At 46.6% G+C, this 26,161-nt stretch overlaps 1 protein-coding gene across 1 annotated transcript in view; it reads right to left on the reverse strand.

The window, feature by feature from the left end:
• Nucleotides 1-4,307: 4,307 nt before the first annotated feature.
• The window catches only part of atp11b (ATPase phospholipid transporting 11B), a 42,671-nt gene continuing 20,817 nt past the window's right edge, over nucleotides 4,308-26,161 (reverse strand). The window contains exons 18-28 of the mRNA XM_079740078.1: nucleotides 25,977-26,130; nucleotides 25,528-25,630; nucleotides 25,029-25,174; nucleotides 24,467-24,526; nucleotides 24,050-24,177; nucleotides 23,731-23,869; nucleotides 22,125-22,190; nucleotides 21,752-21,855; nucleotides 20,992-21,157; nucleotides 12,689-12,858; nucleotides 4,308-7,182 (exon numbers count right to left, since the gene is read on the reverse strand). Of these exons, the coding sequence (XP_079596204.1) occupies nucleotides 7,101-7,182; nucleotides 12,689-12,858; nucleotides 20,992-21,157; nucleotides 21,752-21,855; nucleotides 22,125-22,190; nucleotides 23,731-23,869; nucleotides 24,050-24,177; nucleotides 24,467-24,526; nucleotides 25,029-25,174; nucleotides 25,528-25,630; nucleotides 25,977-26,130 (1,318 nt within the window). The 3' untranslated portion in view covers nucleotides 4,308-7,100. The remainder of the gene's footprint in view (nucleotides 7,183-12,688; nucleotides 12,859-20,991; nucleotides 21,158-21,751; nucleotides 21,856-22,124; nucleotides 22,191-23,730; nucleotides 23,870-24,049; nucleotides 24,178-24,466; nucleotides 24,527-25,028; nucleotides 25,175-25,527; nucleotides 25,631-25,976; nucleotides 26,131-26,161) is intronic.

A 26,161-nucleotide genomic window follows, 5' to 3' on the forward strand; every position in this document is an offset into this window, starting at 1 on the left:
GAACTAGTTCAAAGTTCAGTTCACAAATTTTTAAATGAACTAGTTCAGTTAAACGTTCATAATTCAAAATTTTGAACTAAGTTCACAGTTCCAAAAAATGAACTAGTTCATAGTTCTTTTTTTCAATATGTTGCTGTGAGCTTTTCATTTTTTCCGGTATTTTGAACATTGAGCCCCCTTTGTGGTTTGTCTAGGATGATATAGAGTGGTTGAATCAAGTATCGTAGCGAAATACAGTTTCTATCGTGTTTTATTGCACATTTAGCGCATTTTGTAAATCCCATTGATTTCTGTTGGAAGACTCATTGCTCGTTGGCGGAAACGGAAAGGGGGGGTGTTCACGTTTGATTGTAGTCTTTTCGCTCGGTTCTAGCCCTACTGATGAGACGGAGAACTGAGCGAAAAGACTACAACCAAACGTGAACAGCCCCCCTTTCCGTTTCCGGCCAACAAGCAATGATTCTAGGAGGTATTCTACTCCGCTGAGCTATGAGCCAGAGAGCTAACGTTATGGATTGTACATATTTATAATTCGAAATTCGTCTGAGCCTTTATACCACAAATACTCTAGGGTCTATAGCATATAACCGCTTTGTCTGATTACAGTTTAATTCATTTTCCACAATTTAACAGCTCTCGTTTTGAAGAATAATCACCGCGCCATTCGTTTCAATGGGAATCGCGCTGGTCTATACTTTCAAAATAAAGTGTACATATTTATAATATGAAATTCGTCCCAGCCTTTATATGACAGATACTATAGGGTCTATAGCATATAACCACCTTTTCTGATTACAGTTTAATGTTACAGTAAGCTGGCAACACCTCAACTGCAAATGAACCGCACGGAGATTACCATGGCAACCGGTCAAACAACACGGCGATCTGCGCGCGCATCCGCCGTGTTGATAGAGAAATAACCCCCCCATTGAACTAAGTTAAACCGAGTGAGCGTGCCGTTCACTGACACCAGAATGAACGAGTTCACAGTAACGTTCATCAGGCAGTAATACAGTACGTTCAGTTCACGTTCGCCCAAAATATGAACGAGTTCATGAACTTTCGTTCAGTGAACGCGTTCAGGCACAACACTGGTGATTAGCCATTACAGGCCGTTTTGAAAATCGGCTCATCTGACATCACAAGTGGGTGTGGACACGCAAAGGCCCAAATGCGTGTCCAATGGTCAAACTTGTGAAAAAGACTCAACCTGTTCCAAGTTTTACTTAAACCAATGAATTAAGATGAAGTTCCCTATAAATTTTTGATGTGATGTATATGTTATAAATTGAGAATTTACGTAACTTGAGCAACACTCGTTCATATGATGGGAGTTGCAATGTTTATGCTACATCACTGTAATTGCATCACTGTAATTGGTCGTTATATTTAATTTATGCGTGCCATTTAATTAAGTAATAATTACCCAGTATGTTCTATATCATTGGTTTTCAAACTGTGAGGCGCGCCTCCCCTGGGGGGCGACAGAGTTCTTCGTGAGGGGCGCGACGTGAGAAAAAAGATACCAGAAAAAGTAACGCAAAAAAATAAAAGCAAACACGAAGACACGCTGTGTTCGAAATCGTTCCCTATTTACTCACTCACTATTCCCTATATAGTGCTTATATTATAGTGCACTATATAGGGAACGAACAAACGAGAATTCGGACCCTACGCTGAACATTTCTAAACGTCATTTGCGTCAGTAAATGCGCCGGGTATTTGTGTGACGCAGACAGCTGCGCCCTCATGTAAACAAACCGGGCACTCACGAGGAAAACTGGAGGCTGTATTGATGTTGAATGTAACATTTCCTTGACCAAGGTTTTTTTTTTTTTTATTAATGTTGAATGTTACATTTTCTATGTTAAATCCCAAATAAATTGTTGACATTTCTATTCGTTTTCGCGGTTATTCAGCTTCTTCTTCTCCTCCGGAAAAACACGCCCCATATTGCATTGTGGTATACGGGAGTAACATGTAGGGAACATCGTGTGTTCACTGAAATTTTGAGTATTTTAAATCCACTAAATCATTGGTTTTCAAACTGTGAGGCGCCAGAGTTCTTCAGGGGGGGCGCGACGTGAGAAAAAAATATACCAGAAAAAGTAACGCAAACACGAAGACACGCTGTGTTCGAAATCGTTCCCTATTCACTCACTCACTATTCCATATATAGTGCTTATGATATAGTGCACTATATAGGGAACGAACAAACGAGAATTCGGACACTACGCAGGACATTTCTAAACGTCATTTGCGTCAGTAAATGCGCCGGGTATTTGTGTGACGCAGACAGCTGCGCCTTCATCATGTAAACAAACCGGGCACTCACGAGGAAAACTGGAGGCTGTATTGATGTTTAATGTTACATTTCCTTGATCAAGGTTTTTTGTTATTAATGTTGAATGTTACATTTTCTATGTTAAATCCCAAATAAATTGTTGACATTTCTATTAGTTTTCGCGGTTATTCAGCTTCTTCTCCGGAAAAACACGCCCGCATTGCATTGTGGTATACGGGAGTAACATGTAGGGAACATCGTATGTTCACTCAAATTTTGGGTATTTTAAATCCACTAAATCATTGGTTTTCAAACTGTGAGGCGCGCCTCCCCTGGGGGGCTCCAGAGTTCTTCAGGGGGGGCGCGACGTGAGAAAAAAAGATACCAGAAAAAGTAACGCAAACACGAAGACACGCTGTGTTCGAAATCGTTCCCTATTCACTCACTCACTATTCCATATATAGTGCTTATATTATAGTGCACTATATAGGGAACGAACAAACGAGAATTCGGACACTACGCTGAACATTTCTAAACGTCATTTGCGTCAGTAAATGCGCCGGGTATTTGTGTGACGCAGACAGCTGCGCCCTCATCATGTAAACAAACCGGGCACTCACGAGGAAAACTGGAGGCTGTATTGATGTTGAATGTTACATTTCCTTGACCAAGGTTTTTTTTTTTATTAATGTTGAATGTTACATTTTCTATGTTAAATCCCAAATAAATTGTTGACATTTCTATTCGTTTTCGCGGTTATTCAGCTTCATCTTCTCCGGAAAAACACACCCGCATTGCATTGTGGTATACGGGAGTAACATGTAGGGAACATCGTGTGTCCACTGAAATTTTGGGTATTTTAAATCCACTAAATCATTGGTTTTCAAACTGTGAGGCGCGCCTCCCCTGGGAGGCGCCAGAGTTCTTCGGGGGGGCGCGACGTGAGAAAAAAAGATACCAGAAAAAGTAACGCAAAAAAAAAAAGCAAACACGAAGACACGCTGTGTTCGAAATCGTTCCCTATTCACTCACTCACTATTACTCACCATATATAGTGCTTATATTATAGTGCACTATATAGGGAACGAACAAACGAGAATTCGGACACTACGCTGAACATTTCTAAACGTCATTTGCGTCATTAAATGCGCCGGGTATTTGTGTGACGCAGACAGCTGCGCCCTCATCATGTAAACAAACCGGGCACTCACGAGGAAAACTGGAGGCTCTATTGATGTTTTCTATGTTAAATCCCAAATAAATTGTTGACATTTGGTTTTATTGGTTTTCGCGGTTATTCAGCTTCTTCTTCTCCTCTGGAAAAACACGGCCGCATTGCATTGTGGTATACGGGAGTAACATGTAGGGAACATCGTATGTTCACTCAAATTTTGGGTATTTTAAATCCACTATATAATGCATGAAATTTACCACTGAGTATTTGAACATCACAAAAAAATGGTGAGCACCCTATATAGTGCACTATATCCGTGATAGGGAATGATTTCGAACACAGCTTCGCAAACTCATTGCTCCCACTTAAGTTGAGGTGAGCTAAAACTGACGCTAAACTGGCAGTTTACAGATTAAGTTGTTCAAATGTATTTTAAAAAACAATAAGCAAAAACATGCTTAGATAAAGATGTTAAAATGTGTTTAAAAACGCACAAAAATATTAAGAATGTTTCAAAAATATGTTTAAAATGTTTAAAAGAAATATGATCAGAGATGTTTAAAATGTGTAAAATATGATCAGAGATGTTTAAGATATGATCAGATATGTTTAAAATGTGTCAAATAATTAAAAGATCTTTCGAAACACAGGGATTTAGAAAATTTCATTGGGGGGGGGGCTCAGCTGAAATTTGTTCTCTGAGGGGGGGCTTACTCTCTCATACTTTGAAAACCCCTGTTCTATATGGATCCCTATCAACCCCACACAGAGCTAAACCTTTTGTGGCTATGCCCAAGTTAAATGTGATTTCTGGAAGGAGCTGAAATTATTGTTGTAAGGAAAGCAGTCTTCATTCTTTAAAAAAATTATTTATTCCGTAAATATAACTTTTCAATAACATCGTCAGCCATATGACAGCCTACAGAGAAGGCATGAAGACAAAAACAGCAAAACATGCTCAAACAGAAACACACAAGGTGCAGAGGAATAGCCTGCGTTCTGGGCAGTGACACGATTATTGCAGATGGGAGAGGTATATCAATGTCTTCCAACACATTAAACATTTAAAATCCTTAATTTGTACCAAGACCTTGGTCTTACAGGTGGATGGTGAGTCACTGACATATTAATCGATAAAATAACAATAAATAAACGTTGACATTCTCCTGTTCAGGTTTTCAAAAATGTTACCTGTGGTCGTTCCACTGAGAAAACACTAAACTACTTTCCAAAAGCCTTCCGTTCTTTTATAGACCTAGAAAATGACCAGAAATACACCCTAGCATAACTTTAACCAGACCACAAAAAAAGCTCTTTATTTCCCATCTCTTCACTTAAATAACTATTTATAATGATCAATATGATGCCTATTCAGAGTCACAAGAGAGCACCACTGATCCAGATCACCCGAGGGGTTGAAAATATTCCCACCTATTTCTATTTCATCAGTCCATCAATGCATTGATTTTTGGGAGATTCTCGTGGGTTCCTAAACATATTGCACCAAAGGTTGCATCTGCAGCTTCAGTAGATCAATGCCTGCAGTGCGATAACCGTTTGAGTACACCGTTTGAGACCAGATCAAATTTAGAGGTACCGCTGAACAATGTCCTTCTTAAACAGCTGCAAGATATAGTGCTGATAACATTCTTAAGAAAATCTTAATGTGATACCATTTTCATGACATTGTGTTCTCATACTATTTGGAAAAAAGCAAAGTGAGTCATGACCCGACCCGTTCTCACCCAAACCCCACAGCCTCACAGATCAATGATAACTTGTGATCTATTTGGATAGTACAGGGATTCTGTTGGGAAGAAGACGTATTCAAGCCGTACAGATATATGCAAAGAACAAGCACGACTTAACAGAATAAGATGCGCTGTGATATTAAATATATAAAAGGTGTTATCAGACATGTATTCATTTTCCCAAAATATGATTTAAAGTGATTAAAGGGCAACCACTGGTTCAACAAAAATAAATCGGTGAGTCTTTAACCGTTTAACATTTTGACTGCTTTGCATAGACGCCACGCAACGCTAACACAACTCTTCAAACGCGTGTTCCGTGTCAGTCACAGGGTTAATGACAGCGAGTTTAAAACGGTTGTCTTAAGAGAGTTCCCAACCCGCCATCGATGGCTTGGTTCAGTTTAGATTCACCTGGAGTCACTTCATCATGCCATTCTCCTGGTCCCCACCCTGTGGTCGCCTCCTCAGACACTTCAGGTCAAGAAGGTCAGACTCCTCATCAGGAGGGAGAGACAGGCTGGGTTCAGCCTAGAGGTCCTGGGGAGAAGCTCCTTAAGTAGAGCGGCTAGCCATTCGTACCGGAGATACACATAAGCAACACACATGGCACAACAATATGCAGATTATTGCATGACTGATGATTTCAATGATGAACGAAACGGTATGCAATGGAAAATGTATGCAAGACGGGATCAAGGCAAACCAAACATAACATGAAAGGGACATGTGATGAAACAAATGTGCAAAAAGCTCTGCCTGTAAAGTCATTATTTACTTTTCATTCTAAATCCTAATTGTCTCTTTGAAGCAGTGTGGGCCGGAATGTTCTCCGACCGGGACAGAGATCAGGAGCAGCCGTGCAGAGCACAAACCATCGTTACACTAAAACCCTGCTATATTTTTTTTCTGAAATAAACGTAGCATGTCAACGGCGATCACCAAATAGTACTCTGCCGGTAGATCAGAGGGACATTGCCTTTGCAGGATGAGGTCGCCTCAAAGGGCTGTGATGTCACTTCCTTTAGTGCAGGGATGGTTTTGATCATCTGGTGAAAACATAAACAAATGAAGATGAAGGCGTTTGAGGAGGGAAGCGATGCTGGCTTATGGACTTGTGGACTGTGGACTGTGGACTTTCGGACTGTGGGAGATTTGGATGTACGAGTAAACTTCCTTTAAATGAATGATCTGAGGATATGTTTTACAACCCCCCCCCCTCACCGGCCTCAGCTAGAGTGAAGGGGGGGGGGGAAGGGAGGGGGGGGCTACAATCAATGTTCAACAGAACAATGATAATATTATTAAGAATAGTCGTCTTTACAATAATCAAACTTGCTGTACAATCGGGCACAAAAATAAATCTCTTTCTCTTATTAACTCGTGTCGCTCCTTTGGTCTTTGGTACCGTGATAAGGCCTTTGAGCTGGGCTCCCATGTAAAGCTATTGCCAGACCCGGGGGGCTATGGGGGACAGGGGTCCTACTGATCCTCCAGCTCCGAGTGTCAGGGAGGCCTGCTGATTGGCCAGCCTCTGCAGCAAGCGTGTCGCAATTGGTTGGAGCAAATCTATTTTGTGCTTCAATTCCCAGCCGAATACGTTTTGGTCGATCAAAAGTCTATTCCGTGTCTTTTGGACATTTGGGGAAACTCTCCACGTGGAGTGTGTGCGGTGGGAGCAGCTCAAACCGGGCGTGAGCCACACACACTCCACGCTGCATCAGCTGCTAAAGTCATGTTTCTCCCTGCAGCTCCCAGTGGACAAGAGACACGCTGGTGGTTTCCTCAGTCGATGACCGACTGGTACTGAGGGGGGCCAACGAGAGGCGGGGTACCTCCCCCCCCTCAGGGGCCCTGGGGGTCAGGTCAGGGGCCCCGGGGGAGGGGGGGGTCAGCAGTGGCTGGCCTCGATGGGGGACAGGGTCAGGATACTGCGGTCGTTGGAGTAGAGGTTCTCCGGGTCGCTCCACGACCTGAAAGCAGGAGCAGTGGCTGTGGGTTAGAAGGCTGGCAGGGAGAGAGGGGCCCAATCAGAGAGAGCCCTGTGTGAGGGGCCCAATCAGAGAGAGCCCTGTGTGAGGGGCCCAATCAGAGAGAGCCCTGTGTGAGGGGCCCAATCAGAGAGAGCCCTGTGTGAGGGGCCCAATCAGAGAGAGCCCTGTGTGAGGGGCCCAATCAGAGAGAGCCCTGTGTGAGGGGCCCAATCACAGAGAGCCCTGTGTGAGGGGCCCAATCAGAGAGAGCCCTGTGTGAGGGGCCCAATCAGAGAGAGCCCTGTGTGTGGGGCCCAATCAGAGAGTCCTGTGTGTGGGGCCCAATCACAGAGAGCCCTGTGTGTGGGGCCCAATCAGAGAGAGCCCTGTGTGTGGGGCCCAATCACAGAGAGCCCTGTGTGGGGGGCCCAATCAGAGAGAGCCCTGTGTGGGGGGCCCAATCAGAGAGAGCCCTGTGTGAGGGGCCCAATCAGAGAGAGCCCTGTGTGAGGGGCCCAATCAGAGAGAGTTCTGTGTGAGGGGCCCAATCAGAGAGAGCCCTGTGTGTGGGGCCCAATCAGAGAGAGCCCTGTGTGAGGGGCCCAATCAGAGAGAGCCCTGTGTGAGGGGCCCAATCAGAGAGAGTTCTGTGTGAGGGGCCCAATCAGAGAGAGCCCTGTGTGTGGGGCCCAATCAGAGAGAGCCCTGTGTGTGGGGCCCAATCAGAGAGAGCCCTGTGTGGGGGGCCCAATCAGAGGGAGCCCTGTGTGAGGGGCCCAATCAGAGAGAGCGCTGTGTGGGGGGCCCAATCAGAGAGAGCCCTGTGTGGGGGGCCCAATCAGAGGGAGCCCTGTGTGAGGGGCCCAATCAGAGAGAGCGCTGTGTGTGGGGCCCAATCAGAGAGAGCCCTGTGTGTGGGGCCCAATCAGAGAGAGCCCTGTGTGTGGGGCCAATCAGAGAGAGCCTTGTGTGTGTACACAACAGTAGGTGGAAAGAAAGAAAAGTGTGATTGATTTGAGGTGTTTGAGGTTCAATCTGTACAGCCACCTGAGCGGTCAGCGAGGCGGGACAGAGCGGCCGGTTGCCTCAGACTCTTCCCCGCTCTGAAGAAGGGTTCTAGTGCGAGGGGAGAACAGACGCTGCTAAAGAAGACAGAGCGCCCCCACCTTAGCATGTTAGACGGATGAGTGGGGAAGAACCAGAAGCAAGGCGGGAGGAAAGTGCTGGTGGTGGTGGTGGTGGTGGTGGAAGGGGTGAGGGATGGGTGTCGACGGTGGAGGTTAATGAGTTAATGATCAATCAACAGTCTCTCCTCAATGACCTCTACGAGTCCCTCCTGGCCGATTCAAACCGGAGACCTTCTCTGATCTGAGACGATCACCCCTACAGGATTAGTAACGTCTGGGTTAGGCTTACCATCGGTATCTGAAACAGTGCTGATCTAGTCGGGTCCGAGCACCGAGTAGGCATTAGACGTGGGAGGAGTCAGGACAAAACCCGGGCTACTCAACGGACTTCCGGAAACAACACAGAAGCAATCAACAGTCATCGTGGTCAACATCACAGTAACACCCACAGCAGTAACACTCCTGCTCTGTACAGCTCCCTGGCCACGCTCTCCTCCTCATAGCATGAGGCGTTTCTTAGGATTCACTTCTACAAAATGATATTCGATTATCTTAAATATATATATTGTTATCTGCGCATCTGATAGAAAATTATATGTGTGGTATTCATCTTAGAACAGAACGGAACCCCTTTGAAAATGAGGCTGTAAAAGGTCACAGTGGTCTTGACGTCAGACTGCGAACGTCACACACTTTAACCGACTGAAGAGCCTAACCCACCGACCCGGTTAGTAGAGCGACTCCTGGATGGGAACAGGCTTCATAGAGCCAGAGAGAGGTTCCCTGTCTGCTGCCAACCTCCAAACCACACCTGGAGAGAGGGCTACAGACACAGAGGTGGAACCCCGTCTTCTTCATCATCTGAGCTCTCATTTCTTAATCTGTCTGGCCTCACTCCTCACACTGGCTCTTCATGAGCTGTGAGCCCAAAGACAACCGTTTTAAGAGCTGGTAAGTGGGGTCATAGACTGGGTACGTGGGGTGGAATTGAAGAGGACACTTAATAATCAAAACGGTCCCTCTGGCTGGGAGCCCTCCCATGCGCTGCGGCGATTGGGTGTGGGCCCCATCATGATGCCTGCGGGGGCCTTGGGCTCAGGTTAAACACCAGAATCAAAGAGCCTTCACCTGTTTCGTTTGACTGACGGGAATGACGGGAAATCGGCACGAAAGAATCCAAACCCATTTGCGATGCGTCGCTGGGCATCGTGTAGCACCAACACCAGGAAACAAAACATGCTATGTTTTCCAACAAGACGGGGCTCACTGCCCACGGTAAAGTTTACATGGATAATTCAATTTGGGTAAGTCAACAGCATTATGCAAAGTACAGAAACAGACAGGCAGAGGGCAAACAGGAAGAAGGCAAGGTGGACGGACAAAGACCAGTGCAGCTTAGCGAGCTTAGAGCAGGCACAGGAACATACAGGGTGGCTTTGTATACAAAATACCAAAAGGCGACCGCAGCCCTCATGCAACAAGACTCTCTCTCTCTCTCACTCTCTCTCTCTCTCTCCTGGGCTGTTTCTTCTGACCAATTGAAAAAGAAACGGCATTTGTCTGAACACATTTGGGTTTGCAACATAGGCACCTCTCAGAGTTATTGCCTCTCATCAGAAGCACATTTAAGGCTTCAGGATCCAGTAGGAAACAAAGAGATACAGGAAATATTAAAGAGACCTAATGATCTCCCTCCCTCTAGACCCTTCTCGGCACTGTTGTCTCCCGTACGATGGGAGAGACAGGGTATATACAAAGACATTTTGGAATTCAGGCTACACAACTCTGCCCCCCAATATGATATTATCCCACTAATTGAATCTTATATTGTCATACTATGACTGACTAACGTTCAGCTTCAAATTCAGTTCGAAAATATATTCCAGAGATATATGACTTGTCTATAGTTGTAAATACGCTTGCTATATAGATCCTCTTCCAGTCATCAGGCATGTTATATAGTACTGGGTGGATATATATTACTGTGTATAATATATATATATATTTATATATATATATGTATATTTATCCCCCTCCCCTATGGCAGTATCCTAGCATTAAGGCAATGAGTACTTCATTAAAATCAAATAAAAGGTGTGTCATTAAAATCAAATAAAAAAGGTATGTCATTCAAACCAAATAGAAAGCAATAACATTATTGATGAGACACACGTGAATAGGAAGATAGGACAGATAATACTCAACCAAGAACCCCACCAAGTAATAGGTCCAGACTAAACCAATCCAAACTACTTTTGATCAGCCCCGCCCTCTCCTTCAGCCTCAGGGGGAGCGCGATGGCTTCTGTGTGCACATTTGAGACGATTCAATCGGTTATTTCTGCTTGCGCCAGGGACATGAGGACAAACAGATCTATAAAGGCCCTTAATCTACTTTACTGGATAATGCCCTTAGAGGAAAACTGACGCCGGAGACAAAGAACGATTATTGCGAGTGTTTTCTAATACTTTTGTGTTATCCCACGGATGCAACCACCGGCCTATAAATAATAAAAGGCATGAATAGTAAAACCTCGGGCCGAATGTGCACTCCCTGCAGTAAAGAGAGGCTCAGGAGAGGGGGGGGGGGGGGGGGCACTCAGATCCACTGTTACTGCAGCCGGGGCAGACGCCCAGACAGACAGGGGCGGAGGCTGCTACAGTATGTAGTCATTCAGTCAAGATGTGGGCATTTTGACGAGTGTAGTCGTAAAACACACCGCCTCAGTCCGACATGGGAGGGGTAATACACCGCCTGGCAGCGGCGAGGGTCCTCGGGTCGCCCCAGCCCGCGGTGAATGCGCTGACTAAGTGTTTGTTCCCAGGTCCTCTGGGAGTCGGTTGGCTGCTGCTGCTATCCAATATGGGGGGGGGAACGACGACACACCCATAAACTCTGCATCCACCTTTGAGGTCCTGCATGCCGTTTTTACCTTGGCGTGGGGGTGTGCACGCACAGACACGAACGCACGCGCAGAATCGTGCACACACACACACACACACACACACACACACACACACACACACACACACACAGATGCTACACATTTATGAGAGATCTGATCAATGTTCCCCATCCCAATGTGATGTTGGGATTATTGATTAGCTAGCAGGGAAAAGCGCGTCGTGTTGGATATTCAAATGCCCTTGGGTGCCCCCGGGATTCAGAAAGGCCGACAGTGTGACACCAGAACAGCTGACTGGGCGGGCCCGGCCGAGGCCCGGAGACAGAACCGTGCAGAGGTATCCATCATCACAGAGGGCGTCCACATCACAGCGGGAGAGCATGCAGTATGAGTGCTACGGTAAACAAGTGAGAGGTACGGGGTGGCATGCAGCAACCGCTCGTTGACCGAGCTGCTACGAGACTCCCGATCCGGGATCAACGCGTCACCGGACGAGCCGATCCTCAGCTCATCGATCGGTTCCACCGTTCATTCTCAGACGGCCCGTTTGCAGCCATCTCTTCGTTGAGAGGCCCTCACGTAGATGAGTCGTAGTAGGTTCGAGTTAACAGTAGGAGGGAAGACCTAACAGAACCCAAAGTTAACCCGGGTTGAAAGCGTCTGAATCCTCGGTAAAAAAATGTAAAGTGCATCCAGGAGTTTACAGTTTGGACAGACTGGACAGACCTCAGACGTATGACAACAGAAACCGTACAGAGACAAAGATCTCTACAAGTAGGAACTTAAAATCGTACACTGACGAACGGGCGGCCAGATGGCATCATGGCCAACAGCCAACACATGCTATGATGAACCCGGTACGAAGCCAGGACTCGAGTGCTGCGAAGTGGATCACAGGTTGATCACGATGCAGATCAATCCTTTAAAGTCAACCAGATGTGTGAAACCCTCGACCAGGTTCACACAGAGAGCAACGCAGTTACATTCTACAGACCACCCACACCACAACTGGTGGTGTGGAGTGCAGCGGGAGATCCACAGTCCGATTGGCTGGGGGGGATACGCACACCAAGCTCTCAGCTTTAATCAGGGAAGGTATTTAGACCGACCCCATCAATGATGTCGTATGAAACGGCTCTCCATCACGGACCGCTCTCAAGCCTTCATGGTTGCTGGAGCCGTGTCCAGAGAACCCCTTTATCCCACACCCTGAAGTCTGGCCTCCAACTCCTACCCCCTTACCCCTCCCCAGACGAGGTGCGATCATCAGTCTGACTGACGGCACAAACCGCCGACCGTAGGGGATGATCCCGCCGACGGGAACCCGCAGGCCCGCGAGCCGCGACACTCCGCAGCTCGCGGGTCGGTGGTGCATCAAGGGGAGCGAGGGTTAGTCGGAAATTCATCGGCGTCACAATCGCTATCATTGGCCATGGGCTCCATGGCCAGCGTCCCGCTGCCTGCTCCCCCACACCTGTTGTTGCTGCTGTGGGTGTCGGCGGTGCAGCGGGAGACGGCGGCCGGGCAGCGTCCGCTCATTTGCTCCAGCAGCCGGGCCAGGCGGGTGCAGCCGCTCTGCCCATGCTGGTAGCAACACAGGGACTCCACACAGCTGAGGCCCTGCGTCTGCTGGGATGATAAAGACTGAGGGACAGACGGACGGGAGAGGGGAGGAGGAGGAGGACAGACGGACGAAGAGGGGAGAGGGGAGGAGGAGGACAGATAGACGGACGGGAGAGGGGAGGAGGAGGAGGACAGACAGACGGACGGGAGAGGGGAGGAGGAGGAGGACAGACAGACGGACGGGAGAGGGGAGGAGGAGGAGGACAGACGGACGAAGAGGGGAGAGGGGAGGAGGAGGACAGATAGACGGACGGGAGAGGGGAGGAGGAGGAGGACAGACAGACGGACGGGAGAGGGGAGGAGGAGGAGGACAGACAGACGGACGGGAGAGGGGAGGAGGAGGACAGACAGACGGACGGGAGAGGGGAGGAGGAGGAGGAGGACAGACAGATGGACGGGAGAGGGGAGGAGGACAGACAGACGGACGGGAGAGGGGAGGAGGAGGAGGACAGACAGACGGACGGGAGAGGGGAGGAGGAGGACAGACCGACGGACGGGAGAGGGGAGGAGGAGGAGGACAGACAGACGGACGGGAGAGGGGAGGAGGAGGACAGACAGACGGACGGGAGAGGGGAGGAGGAGGAGGAGGGGGACAGGAGAAGGATTGAGGAGGATTAAGGTTTGAGTATAATGGAAGCAAGAGGAGAAGAGAGAAAAGAAAAAAGGAGGGAAGCATAAAATCTGTATTAGACTCAAACAATGTTACATCTTTGATCACGTAATGTGGGGTGATAAGACTTCAGGGCCATGGACGGCATGCTCAAACACAAACATGAACTGTGTGTCCAACGCAAACTGCAGACGACTGCAATGATCACAGAACACATACACAGATGAAACAATATGACAAACCAAGGAAAAGATGGCGATGAATCAAAGTAAAGAGCTTAGATTTGGGTCAGTGTCCAAGATGAGTTATAATGAATTAGTATGACTATGAATAGAATATAATAGAATTGTTACATTTAGCTTTTTAATCATTTAGGTGTTTATCCGAAGCAACGTGTTGCGTTGTTCAACGACCCCGGCCACGTAGAGAAGCTTACTTTAGAATACATTTGTCTGCTTAATGTTAGGATTAAAGAGGTATCTACGTGTTTGGCTAACCTTTTGGCTACCTCTTTGCTCTGTGACAGTAGTGCTGTGAAGCATTGTAAGGCAGTTGCAAGCCAAGAACAGTCAATGTTCCCTCTCTCCTTACATTTGACCTTTTCTATCAAAGAAAAGGCAAGTAACTTTACTTGGAGGACTTCTCAGTAACCTTGCACATTAAGAGGCGTATTTCCATGATGGATGGTCTTCCATCTATGACGCAGCTCGTACACACAGGAGCCCAGACTGTCAGAACTAGGTTACAGCTTACACCTCTGTACTGTTCCCGCTCCAAAGCTACCACTAAGTAACACCACTCTCCAGCCAGCACTGCAGGCAGCGCTATGCAGGAGGACGCTGTTTGGGAGGGGCGGTGTCAGGTCCCTCTCAGTTCATCTGAGTCAGCAGCTCTGAGGCAGGCGGGCAGAGATGGAGGGAGAGGTGCTGAGACGACCACTGCCTTAGGTCTCAGAGTGCTGGTGATACTGAATGTACGACCGCACTACACAGAACAGGATGAGCAGTCACCTGACTACTAATCACTGAACCTGCCTTTGTTGAGCTCCCCGGTGGCTCCGTTTGGTTGCTGTTGCACTTTCCTGAAGTGACTTCTAATTAAACAGTTGCCATGTCGACAAACCTCCCCCTCAAGAAACGGCAGAACACCTACAAAATCTGGAACATAAATGATTTATATATATTGATGACTATTCTAAGGTACGACAAAATGTAAATTATTCATAAAACATTTAAAGGGTTTATATTTATTATATAGGTTCAAGCTAGAGCCTTTCCAGCATGGGGGATGGATTGCAGCAGCAGATCTACACCGTTAGCCACGGCCTCTGATGGAGACTCTGTTTATCGTGAGCAAAGAGGGCCAGAGTTATGGAGACCAATCCTAAGTCATGGCCTGATAAGCACAGAGCCATTCGTCCCCCCGGATGACTGCTTTGGCTCTCGTCACACAATCATCGGGAACAGGAGCACGCACTACCAATCAATGGTGAGTTGGGACCCCGAGACTGAGCCACAGCCACGAGGGGATCCAATCACAGCGCTTATGAGCCAGAGGGAACATTGTCAAAATATTGATCAATGGATTTGTAGTATCGGTTTTGTCTCGGGATAGGTACCGCCTAAGGGCTGAATTATTACAGACGTACTATCGCAGTGCATGTGAGAAATGAAGGAAATATTTTTTTCTATGGATTTAGGCTAATTCAACGTTGCAATGTTTATATCAGTGTTCTCCCCAAACCATATTGGCTAAAAGGGGCACTGTGCCTCCAAACCACAAAGCAGTATCGATAAGAGCAGTACTATGGTTAAGATCTCGACGATACCCATCCCTAGCTTTAACTAGTGTTCAGTGATGAATTAAAACAGTGCGTTATTCACAGCTAGGGCTAACCATTCATTCTTTTGGTGCATTGCCTAACAATAGCTCATGGCTGGTCAACTAGTTCATACAAATCCATTATTAACAAACTGCTTTGTTAAATGGTTGTAGGACACAATGTATTAGTCAAATGTTTAAAGCATCCAAAAATACAGATGAATGTTGAAAGAAACATACAAGGAGAGCTAAAGACAGAAAACAAATACCTGAAAAGAATAATGCAAAAGACAAAAAGAACCAATTAGTAAATATGTATAAGACACCAAAGAGACGCTCAGTAATGCAGTGGAGAACATGGAGGCCAGCAGACCAACAGCAGCATGCGCTCGTCCTCCAAGCGCTGATGAACGACATCAATGCAAAGCAGTGGGGCCCTGGGGACACAGCGGGGAGGGTGGAGGGACGTGGAGGGAGGGGTTGGGTTCACCAAGGAGGGACATTGATGGAGGGGAACCGGCTTAACAATGGACCGTTGGGCAGCAAGCAAGGCTACCTCGGGACCAAGCCAGGGACCAGGAAATGACTTCAGGCGGAAGAGCATCGGGCTTAATTTAACTTAAAAACAAAACAACATCATAAAAATATGACTACGTGAAGTTAGGATGGGTCATTCTCAAGGAACAAACAGGGTGGCTGGTGACAACAAAGTTACACAGGGTAGTGGTCAGATAAAGCACTGGGTTTTGGCACGCACACTCATGTTGCATCCACGACATAAACAAGATGCTTATGCACTGGCGGTGGTGGTGGTGATGGAGGGGGGCGGTGGTGGTGATGGAAGGGGGTGGTTGTGGTGATGGAGGGGGGCGATGGTGGTTGTGGTGGGGGTAATGAGGGGTTGAGGGCCAGGCGATGAGGACACGGGGGGGGGGGGGGGGGGGGGGCGCAGTGGAGCTGCACGGTACTACCTAGGGGAGCAGGGGTCGGGGCCAGGGGCGGCACGGGGAGGATAAGCAGCTAGCAGGTGCCAATTGCCCTCCCCAGGGCTCCGCTGGGCTTTAGCAGGGTCATATTCTGGGCCGACTGGGAGCTCATCCTCTTCCATCTGAGGGGCACAAGACGCTAGCAGTCAGCCCCGTCAAGCGGACGGCTGCTGCGGCCAATTGGCCAGCTCGCTGATCATTGAGTGAGAGGCTTCAATCATTGGTTAGTCTGCAAGCCGGTGAGCGGTCCATGCAAAAGAAAACAATAATAGGTATCTCTCAACGGCCGGCCAGCTTAGTTTGGGCACTTATGCAAGCAGAACAACCAGCCCCAAAGCAGTTCTGTGTGTCGATTAGGCATACAGTTAATCATCCCCAAGCCCTCCATCTACAGTGTTCATTCACGTAGCAGAATACTGCATAAAGACAACAATAAATATGACTGGTTTTCCATTTTTAAGGCCGTTCTCCTGTGACATTAAAAAAAACGAATGTTTTGTGAATGCCATTTAAAGTAAAAGAAGAAGTAAGATCTTGTTCCTCAGTGATGGGAAGTTCCTCTGCTCGGGTTGGCAGGTGTTAATGAGAAACTCCTGAATGCCTAACGACTCTATTGGAACGTGATGATGGGTTCACTGGAGGGGCGGCTTTCATTTCCCAGCAGGAGAGGAGAAGGGTTAAGACTTTAACAGAGCAGCAAAGCCATTTCAGCTACCGCCGTTAAAATGAGCAGAAAACCAAACAGCCACAGGAAACGGGCTTCCTCATGGGACAAGAATGTTGCTAAATGGTGCAGAGGCAAAATCCACGATTGTACAGGTTAATTAACCTGCGTCTGGACCTCTGGAGCTGTCAGACGCCACAAAACCCACAGAGACCCAGAGCCAACTTTGGAGATGACCTCCTCCCTGATTAGCAAATTTGCAAAAATTCTCAATGGAAAAACGAATGCTTTCAGTGCACCTGAATGCAAAACATTAACATCATTAACTTCATGCACTCTTAGAGAACAGGAAGTTTGTGCTGTTGGAGATCCCCTCATTGCAAAAGTACCAAATCCAGTAACGGCCCGACGCTTCCCGTCGACATAATTTATGACAGTGGTCAAAAGATTAACTGCGATCCATGAAATGGCATTGTGTTTTTCTGCTCATTTTTTACTTAAGTTTGCATAAAACGTAACTTAAAATGTCGAACACATCCTTTATTCAAATCCAATCTGTTCCTTGCCCTAACTACCATGGGCGTCTTGAGTCACCCACTAATAGCACCGTAAGCTGCAGAAGAGGCTTGCCAAAACGAAACCAGCTAAGAAGGTTTAAAGATGCAAGCAGCACAGGCCTTGCAGAACCAACCCCCCATCAGGGTCGACTCTGATGACCGCAGTTTAGCAAACAAACTCATCAGAACGGGTTCAAATGTTTTCATTGCATTGAAAATAAATCAACCATTCAGTGTCGATGATCACAGTAACGTGAAAATATTCTATTTTTCATTTGAGGAAAATATACCTTAATAAATTGGCACTTTAGTTAAAGACATTGTCATTTATATTCTGACCCAATGGACTGGAAGCCACTGTTGCCAAGTTATGGCAAAGCAAGCCAAGCTATCTCTGTTGAAGCATATCCATCCCAGGACCTTGCCATCATATTAAGGTACACTTTACAGCAGCATTATCATTATCAACTGGCCAATCATCACTCCCTAGAATGAGGCCAATCCCAACAACACATGCACTACAATGTTTTCCGACAGTTAGTCAGTCCACAGCCTATAGAATGACATAGAGGCCGGTCAGACCAGGACCAGAGCGCGGTGGCGGTGGGAAAGGTCTGACGGTAAAGACCTGAGTGGCAGGGGTAGGGGAGGCACATTGCACCATGGTAGAGATGGGGTGAGGGTATTTACCATGCTACAGTGAGCTTGGTAGGATCCGCTATCCGTTGAAACATGGCTTGGGGACACATTACTGAAGGCTCACCCAGGGACAATGGGATTGCATATCAGGACAGCAGAGGATCAGGTACAGCTGGCCCATGCAGCGATCAGTATGTGGCATGCCAGTCCGACCGTGACCAGATGCAGAGCCAGCAAAAGGGGCTATGACCCCCGCATTTGGTGATCGGTGAGATTTGAGGAGTGCAGGTAGAGGACAATTTAATGCGGTAAGCACTGTTGTTATATTGTTCCCTCAAACAGGACCTGTTATTCTGAGTCCTCTGTGTTGTGATGACTGCCACAGAACAGCATCAGTCTAGATTCACTCTCGTTTCAAAGTGCTTTCATTCATTCTGCCATGTTGGTTTTTCATGCAGGGTGAGATGGCAGTAGAAATAAATCATGGTGTGGAAGGCATAAGCAATGAAGTTGGGTCTACAGACAACGATAATAGTTCAAGTTACCGCTTGAAACCCAGACATGCAATAATGGCTGTGACTCATGCGTCATATCTCAAGTTCACTGATGGATAATAAAGAGGGCTGGCTTGCTGGGAATGGGAGGGTTGAGAGAGTCTGGCAAGTGAAAGAATTCTCGGCACCCTCCCAATACCTTAGCTTCCTAGCTATCAGAAGGGTTGATCGGGACATGCATACAGAGACAAGCCCCTGTATATATACAGGAACATGTATCCAGACATGTTCCCGTCTATACCCGGACATCTTACTCTACAGTGTACAGGTATGCATTAAGGTCTAAGCTATAACCCGAGAGTGGATTAATGAAAGGAGAATGAGAGACGTATGCAAGACAGATCAGACTACTGGCTGGAGTCACACAGGAGGAGGACATTGCAGTATGAAGTACTTTGCGTCCAGAAGATTAATCATGGGACACTCTCCTGTGTAGATCCAGCCGTATGGGAGCTGCATGTTGCCAATGTTAGGCCCCCGAATTACAGACGCATGTACCAGAGGCCAGACTTGGGAACACACCATTTTCATTTGCAATGTTAAACCTGTCCTAACCAACTCTTCTTCTGCTATTTACTCTATATGTATAACTGGAAAGCTTCTTAACAATAAAACGTCTCTTCCAAGAGTCCCTTCTATTCAGGGAATTTATTTCCATGAATTGATTTGTTGTCGACTGATTTTGCACAACTCTAAAGCTTGCTAACGAAAAAACTAACATATTCCATGATTAAGCATTCATAAAAGAAGAAGGTTTTGGGCATTGTGGCAATAAACCAAGCAATATTTCTACTTCATGGAAGTGCACTGCAGAGGGGGGCAAGAGATGCATATTCTAAGCCTCGTTAATTAAGGTAATTGAGATAATTTAAAAACGTTCCAGATAGAATTAAAGGGTAAGATAGATTAATATAATAAACCAAGTATAAATAATAACAAATGATAACCCATGGTTACGTGCAACATAACGTGAATACTATTTCTTGAATACTAGTTTCGAGAGACCCCCCCCACAATGCCAATTCTACAAAGTGGAACACAGCTTGTGTCCCGTTCTTCTTTTCTGAATGTCTGAGCAGAAGGCACTCTGGTTGTATTGGTATTCTACAGGCGTGTGCTGTCCCAGGATGGCCTCCGCCTCATCTCATCTACCTAATCTTGCCCAGCTGGGTCTTGGCTCGCGACAGAGGCTGCAGAGCGATGAAGTCATCCTCTATGACCACACGGTTGGAGTACATCTACACAGGGACAGGAAACAGGAGAGCACACACACACACACACACACAGAACATGCACACGTAGACACAAATACAGGGAGGAAGGGTCAAAACAAGAGTGTGTGCACGCGCACGCACGCACACACACACACACAGTTAGAACCAATCATTTCTCACACACACAGAGTCAAACACACACAGTTAGAAAAAATCCTTTATCAGACACACACGCACGCACACACACACACACACGGATAACAAAACAGGACGAAGGTTAAAGCAGAAACAACAAACACCACAGAGAAATTTAAACAGTAGGAAAGTTATTATTTCTATTCTAGAGAAAGGAGAAACTGGAATAGAAGGGAATGATCTCGTTTTACTGCACTACGTGTCAGTGTGTGTTCTCACGGCTGTAAAGCACCCCAGGGCATCAGTTTGATCAGAAGGGAACAACAGTGAGGCTGGGACTTATTCACCAAGCTATTCCTGGAAACCAGAGGGTGGTTCTTAGAGAAAGGGGCTTTGATAGAGTTATCAATGTTACAGTGTGTGAAAAACCTTTCTACCTCACCGTCCCCCATTGTATTTCTATATACTGGTTAATAAAACCCTTTTTTTTTTTTTTTTTTTTAAATCGGTGCTTCAATGCGGTCGTACTGTCTGGTTGTTCATGTGAAAGGCCTGCTTAGAATAATACATAAAGAAATTAAATATGGTCACATTGAAAGGTTACTCTTATATTATAGGATATCCTTTATATTATACTATACTAGCCTGGTTATTGCCAGACCAAACTCAATCGTAGATTGCACGTTGGTCTGGGGAAGCTGATGTCATTTTCTCCAGCACAAGAGGCGTGATCAATGGGCCTAGTTCAAATGACTCTGTACACAATTGGCTGCTTGCCATCGCTTCCCTGTCGTCATTTTGTTAAACCAGCCAATAGCGCGCCAGGGAGACTAGAAAGAAATGTATTGCTCTCTTCTGGACCCTTCTGCAGGGCGAGCTGGGGGGGGGTACCCAGTCTAATACTATACTACAATATCACGGCCGTTGGCATGACTCCAGCCCTGAACATATTGATCGCAACATCCCCCCAGTACCTGGCTCTTCTGGGTGCCAGTGGGGTGCAGGTGCCGGTAAAGGACCTTCTTCAGCATGTCCGGGAACAGACAAGTGACGATGATGATGATGATGGTGAACCAGGCCGAGCCGCTGGACAGGAGCTGGACGAAGACGAAGTACATGTCCTGGCTGTGGACGAAGGGCCTGCAGGAGAGAGGAGGGGTTAGGGGAGGAAGAGGAGAATAGAGCAACAACCATACACATAGAACCACCTATGGACATAAAGCCAATATAATGTTCCTCTACTAAGTATCGCTTACTTTAATTTATTATATTATTGTTATTCTATCTATTAATGCTGCTACTTATTTTTATTATTGCTTATCTTCATTCACTTTATCTTGTATTGTTGCTGCTATGTTGCTGTTGAGGGACCAAGCCTAAGAATTTTACTCGTTTACTTGTACGATAAGATGTAATAAAGGTAACTCTGAATCTGAATCTAATGTATATCATTTACTGTAGGTCAGTGTAAGAGTATACTATACTATATTAGAGTAGTCATTAACTCAAGGGTTTCGATTGCTCACTTATTGTGTTTTACAATCCTGCATACCTTCCTAACTTGTGTTCACCATCTATACCCGCTGTGCCCTCGCGCGTCAAAGGCCTCTCAGCATGGCCGTGCGCTCAACATGACCCCACTTCCATCCTCACCATGATCGACTGATAATGCCCTGTCTTTGGTTGGGTTGAGCGCCCCCAACACAACCTGACTCTGGTCTTTGGGACTCTCACCAGATGATGCCTCCGTAGAAGAGCGAGAAGATGAAGTAGAAGGTGATGGACCCCCAGGTCACAAAGTGGTTCATCCACGTCCAGTAATGGGTCTCCAAGGCCAGCTACACACACACACACACACACACACACACACACACACTCGAAATTCCGTCCCACCACTGCAGACTTCTGCATTAGCTGTTCCCTTCATTGCTCGTGATGAGGTTAGCCTCATTATATTTTAGCCAGACATCATTAGCAAAGTGGTTGTTGGCCTGTCCAGATAATTGAGGGAAGACTGAGAAAACAGACTGCAATTCATTTAGGATTGGTACGGGACCACATGAGGGTCTGGCCAAACGGTTTGTTGTGTTATGTGAACACTCTGTACCTGTAGTGTCACAGTAATGACCATGACCGTGTAGACCAGCGTTCCAAAGGTCCAGTTTCCAAACATCTGAAGACAGAAACACAACCGTCAGGAAAACGACACCAAAATAGCATGATAACACAACGTTAACTCAGCACAATGCAGTTAACCCAAAGCTTACATATATATATGAATATGTTTAAGTTCATATACATTTATGTGTTTTAGCTAGACCCAGGTCAAATCAAACTAAATTACCCTCGGAGGGCAGGGGTTTTTTGGAATACTTTAAAAGGGACAGATGAGGATAATGCTTAAACTATGAAAGGACTATCAAACTGTTCATGAACATCAAAGGATGGTTGAAAAAACATGCAAAATATTTAGCAACAGCTAAAAGATGAAGAGATAATCATGACTGAAAAAGTTAAATGGACGAAATGTAGACTACTCTCAAACCGGGGGACACGTGCACTGAACCACTCTGCTTACCAGCTGCTTGTTAGCCCGCAAGATCTGAAGACATGCACAGCGTGAAAAGAATAGAAGGAAAAGGAAATAAAGACAGATGGAAAGAAAACCAGCCAGAGAAAGCAACCACAGTGAGTCGTTGTTTTAGTTTGGGAAATCCAGAAACCACAAAACCAAGGGGGAGGAATATAGAAATAGAGATACAGGGGAGGTAGACGAGAGAGTGAGAGAGAAGGGGGGACACACTGACTGACATGAACATGGGCACAGAAACAGGTTAAAGACAGTTCTAAAGGCCGACTGGCTGCTTGTGAGACAGGCTGCTGGTCAGGTAGACAGAGAAGGACCAGGGCATCAGAAGGAGAGAGAAGGAGGGAGAGGCTGATAGAGAGATGCATAGGGGGGGGAAACAATCAATGAGGAGAGAGGCAGGAAGACAAGAAAGGCAAAAAGCCCAATTCAATAACTGGCAAAGATTTGTCCAGCACATTCATAGCCAATCCAAAGAAATCACACAGACACGCACAAACACAACACAAACACCTGTACAGACATGATGTTGACTTGCATTGTGCCCTCGGCATTCTGAGACTCATATTGAAAGTGATGAGTCGTTCCCAACATGTTATCACAGCTTTTACATACATTTCATTCCGGAAAATGTATATTCTTTACCATCTAAAGACACACACCAAGACACACACGCACACACCTTAGGACAACAACCACAAACACAGACAAAATACAACATTGAATACACACCAGGGCTGTCCCAATACATCATTTCAGGCTTCAGATAGTCGTTAAGTTTCCTTTCTTATTCGAAAAGGAATGTAATTTTAAAGTATACCATAAATAAAAGAAGAAAGTACATTCATACCATGGATCCCTTTCCCCGCCTGAATCGGAGCTGGCTGAGCCAACTGCTGCAGAATCACGATTTTATCAACTTATCGTTTTTGTCTTTCAGTGCTATTTTTGATAACGCAAAGAGCAAAGCTACAACATAACTTTGTATTGCTGCGTGGACGGCAGTGGCTTCCCGATCAACTCTGATATGAATACCTACCGTACGAACAAATATCCAGATTTATTTTGGGGTTACACCACTAAAAGACACACACACGATCACACACACACACACACGGACACACACCTGTCCGTTGCCATTCAGGCTGGTATCCTCTCCTATCAGAGCGTAGGACCCGAAGAAGAAGATGAAGGCATGACAGAATCCCAGCAGAGTCCAGTAGAGAAAGGTCCGGAAGGAGAGAAGAGAGTTCCTGCTTATGTCCCTGTCAGGAGATGAGATAAACAAAGCACTCAAAACCGCTGAAAAACACCTTTATCTTCAGGTCACTCATGCATATCTGCCATTTAGACCGAAAAACAAACAAAATAGAACAGAAATGCGAGTGTATAAAATAACATGCAACTGCAAAGAGCGAGTTAGTTATCGTCTTGTTCCCCCTGACCTGTAGAGGGCGGGTTTCGTTTGGAGAACGTGGGGGTGCACCAGCTGCTCAAACAGGCTGTACACCAGGATGGGCAGGGAGGTGAAGAAGATGTTGTACAGTGTCAGGTAGGCACCGTCGTACAGGGTCTGCAAACAGAAGTCTGTTAGCGCCCTTCTTTGTGAGAACCTGCTACGGAGCAGATCGGTTAGGAAGTGATTATGCTGGTTCTAACACGGGGGAAGGATTCATTTTCACAGCCAAACTATTCCTTTAAACTATCATGGTTAAAGAACCTCAAATAATCAGTGACTGAAGCAGACTCCAGCCGTGATTCTCGCAGCATCGAGCAGACATTGATGTGAATGATTTGTGAAGAGGCATGAAAACCAAGGGATGCAAAGACAGACAGACAGACAGACGGAGATAGAGACTTACTTGTTGTGAAAACAGACAGAAGAACTGGTATAAAAACTGTGGTGTGATAAAACACACATTCTAGAAAAAGAGACAGTGAGAGAGAGACAGAATGACAAAAACAGAATACACATCATTCAGGCTGTGGGGGACGAACACATTAGTAACACACGTTACTTTGGCTCCGGTCACACTGCAAGCTTTAGTGCTCAATTCCTAGTTATTGCTCAGATATTGAGCTGAGCTGTTGCTTTTTACCTTGGCTAGATACATTATTTATAAAATGCAGCCAGTATCAGATCCAGTGTGAGCTGCTCTCAATGTGAAGTGACCGACGTGCGCAGAATAACAATATCAAACCGGTCCCACGGAGCACGCCGCAGTACGGAGTGATATACATAGGCCACTGAAGTCAGCGTTTCCTCTCATTGATGAGCTCATGTGCCGTGGAAGCCAGTGAATTTGTGATAAGATGACTTAACGATGTCTTTTTGCAGAACGGCTACACAACTTAAACTAGACCTAAACTAACTCAAGAGGCTATGGGTAAGCTACCTGAACTAGTGTGCCTGCTAAGAATTACCTTGTAAAAAAAGTACTGTACAAGATGAGCTATTCGTATGTAGTAGAAGTGGCCGTGGACCAACAGCAGTTTGGACAGGAACTTAAACCGGGCGATTGCATAGTCGCTGTTTCTCACGGCCTGCCGCCCCTCCTTCCCCATGATGCCTGAGGGAGAGACACGCACATCCAAACGTTACAATTAAAATTACAATTAGGGCATTTAGCAGACGCTTTTATCCAAAGCGACTTACATCGGTTAATACACACATTGACAAACCGACGCAGAGTCAACCATGCAAGGCGACAGCCAGCTCGTCAGGAGCAGTTAGGGTTAAGTGTCTTGCTCAGGGAAACATCAACACTCAGCTAGGAGGAGCTGGGGATCAAGCTAGCAACCTTTCGGTTACAAGACAACTGCTCTACCTCCTGAGCTAAGCCGACCCCGCGTTACACCGCGGTAACACCCAGCGACGTCTCATTCTAAATGCGTGTATGCGTTGGCTCTTATGCATGCATACCGATTCCCACGTGGGCCTCCTGGATCATGCTGACATCGTTGGCCCCGTCTCCGATGGCCAAGGTGATTGGCCTCTCTGGGGACGTCTTGAACAGATGCACCACCTGAACGCCGCATGGAACAAGAGCTAAATATTACCTTCTGACCCTCGACTCAAACATGGAGCAAAGCCAAAAGTCACCTCTAAAGAGAACAAGCAAAGCACTGGATGAATAACGAGTGAGATGGATTAAATCAGTGCAATTGTGAAGTCCCCCAATCCACTTTGTGATCAAGTGCCCTTTTTGACGCCACCGGAAACAGCAGTCCTAAGATCCAGTGCATCCCCATGACGCCGTGCTGTTCTAATCCAGGGGATTTGAATCATGCTTGGGTTTGAGCGTTCCCTTGGGTTCTGACGGGACGTGGGGGGGTCGGGCAGGGACGTGGGGCCAGCGGCAGCCCCCTCACCTTGGCCTTCTGCAGGGGGGCCATGCGGCAGCAGAGGACGGCCGAGCAGTTCTTGCACACGTCCATGAAGAGCTTCTCGTGCTGCCGTAGCGCCAGAGACAGGCTGGCCCCGTCCACCACCAGTCCGTGCTGGATGACGTGGTCCTCCTTGATCCTGGGGAGGGAGGGAGGGAGGGAAGGGGATC

This window comes from Pollachius pollachius (assembly GCF_949987615.1).
Source record: "Pollachius pollachius genome assembly, chromosome: 7".
Classification (NCBI taxonomy): domain Eukaryota; kingdom Metazoa; phylum Chordata; class Actinopteri; order Gadiformes; family Gadidae; genus Pollachius; species Pollachius pollachius.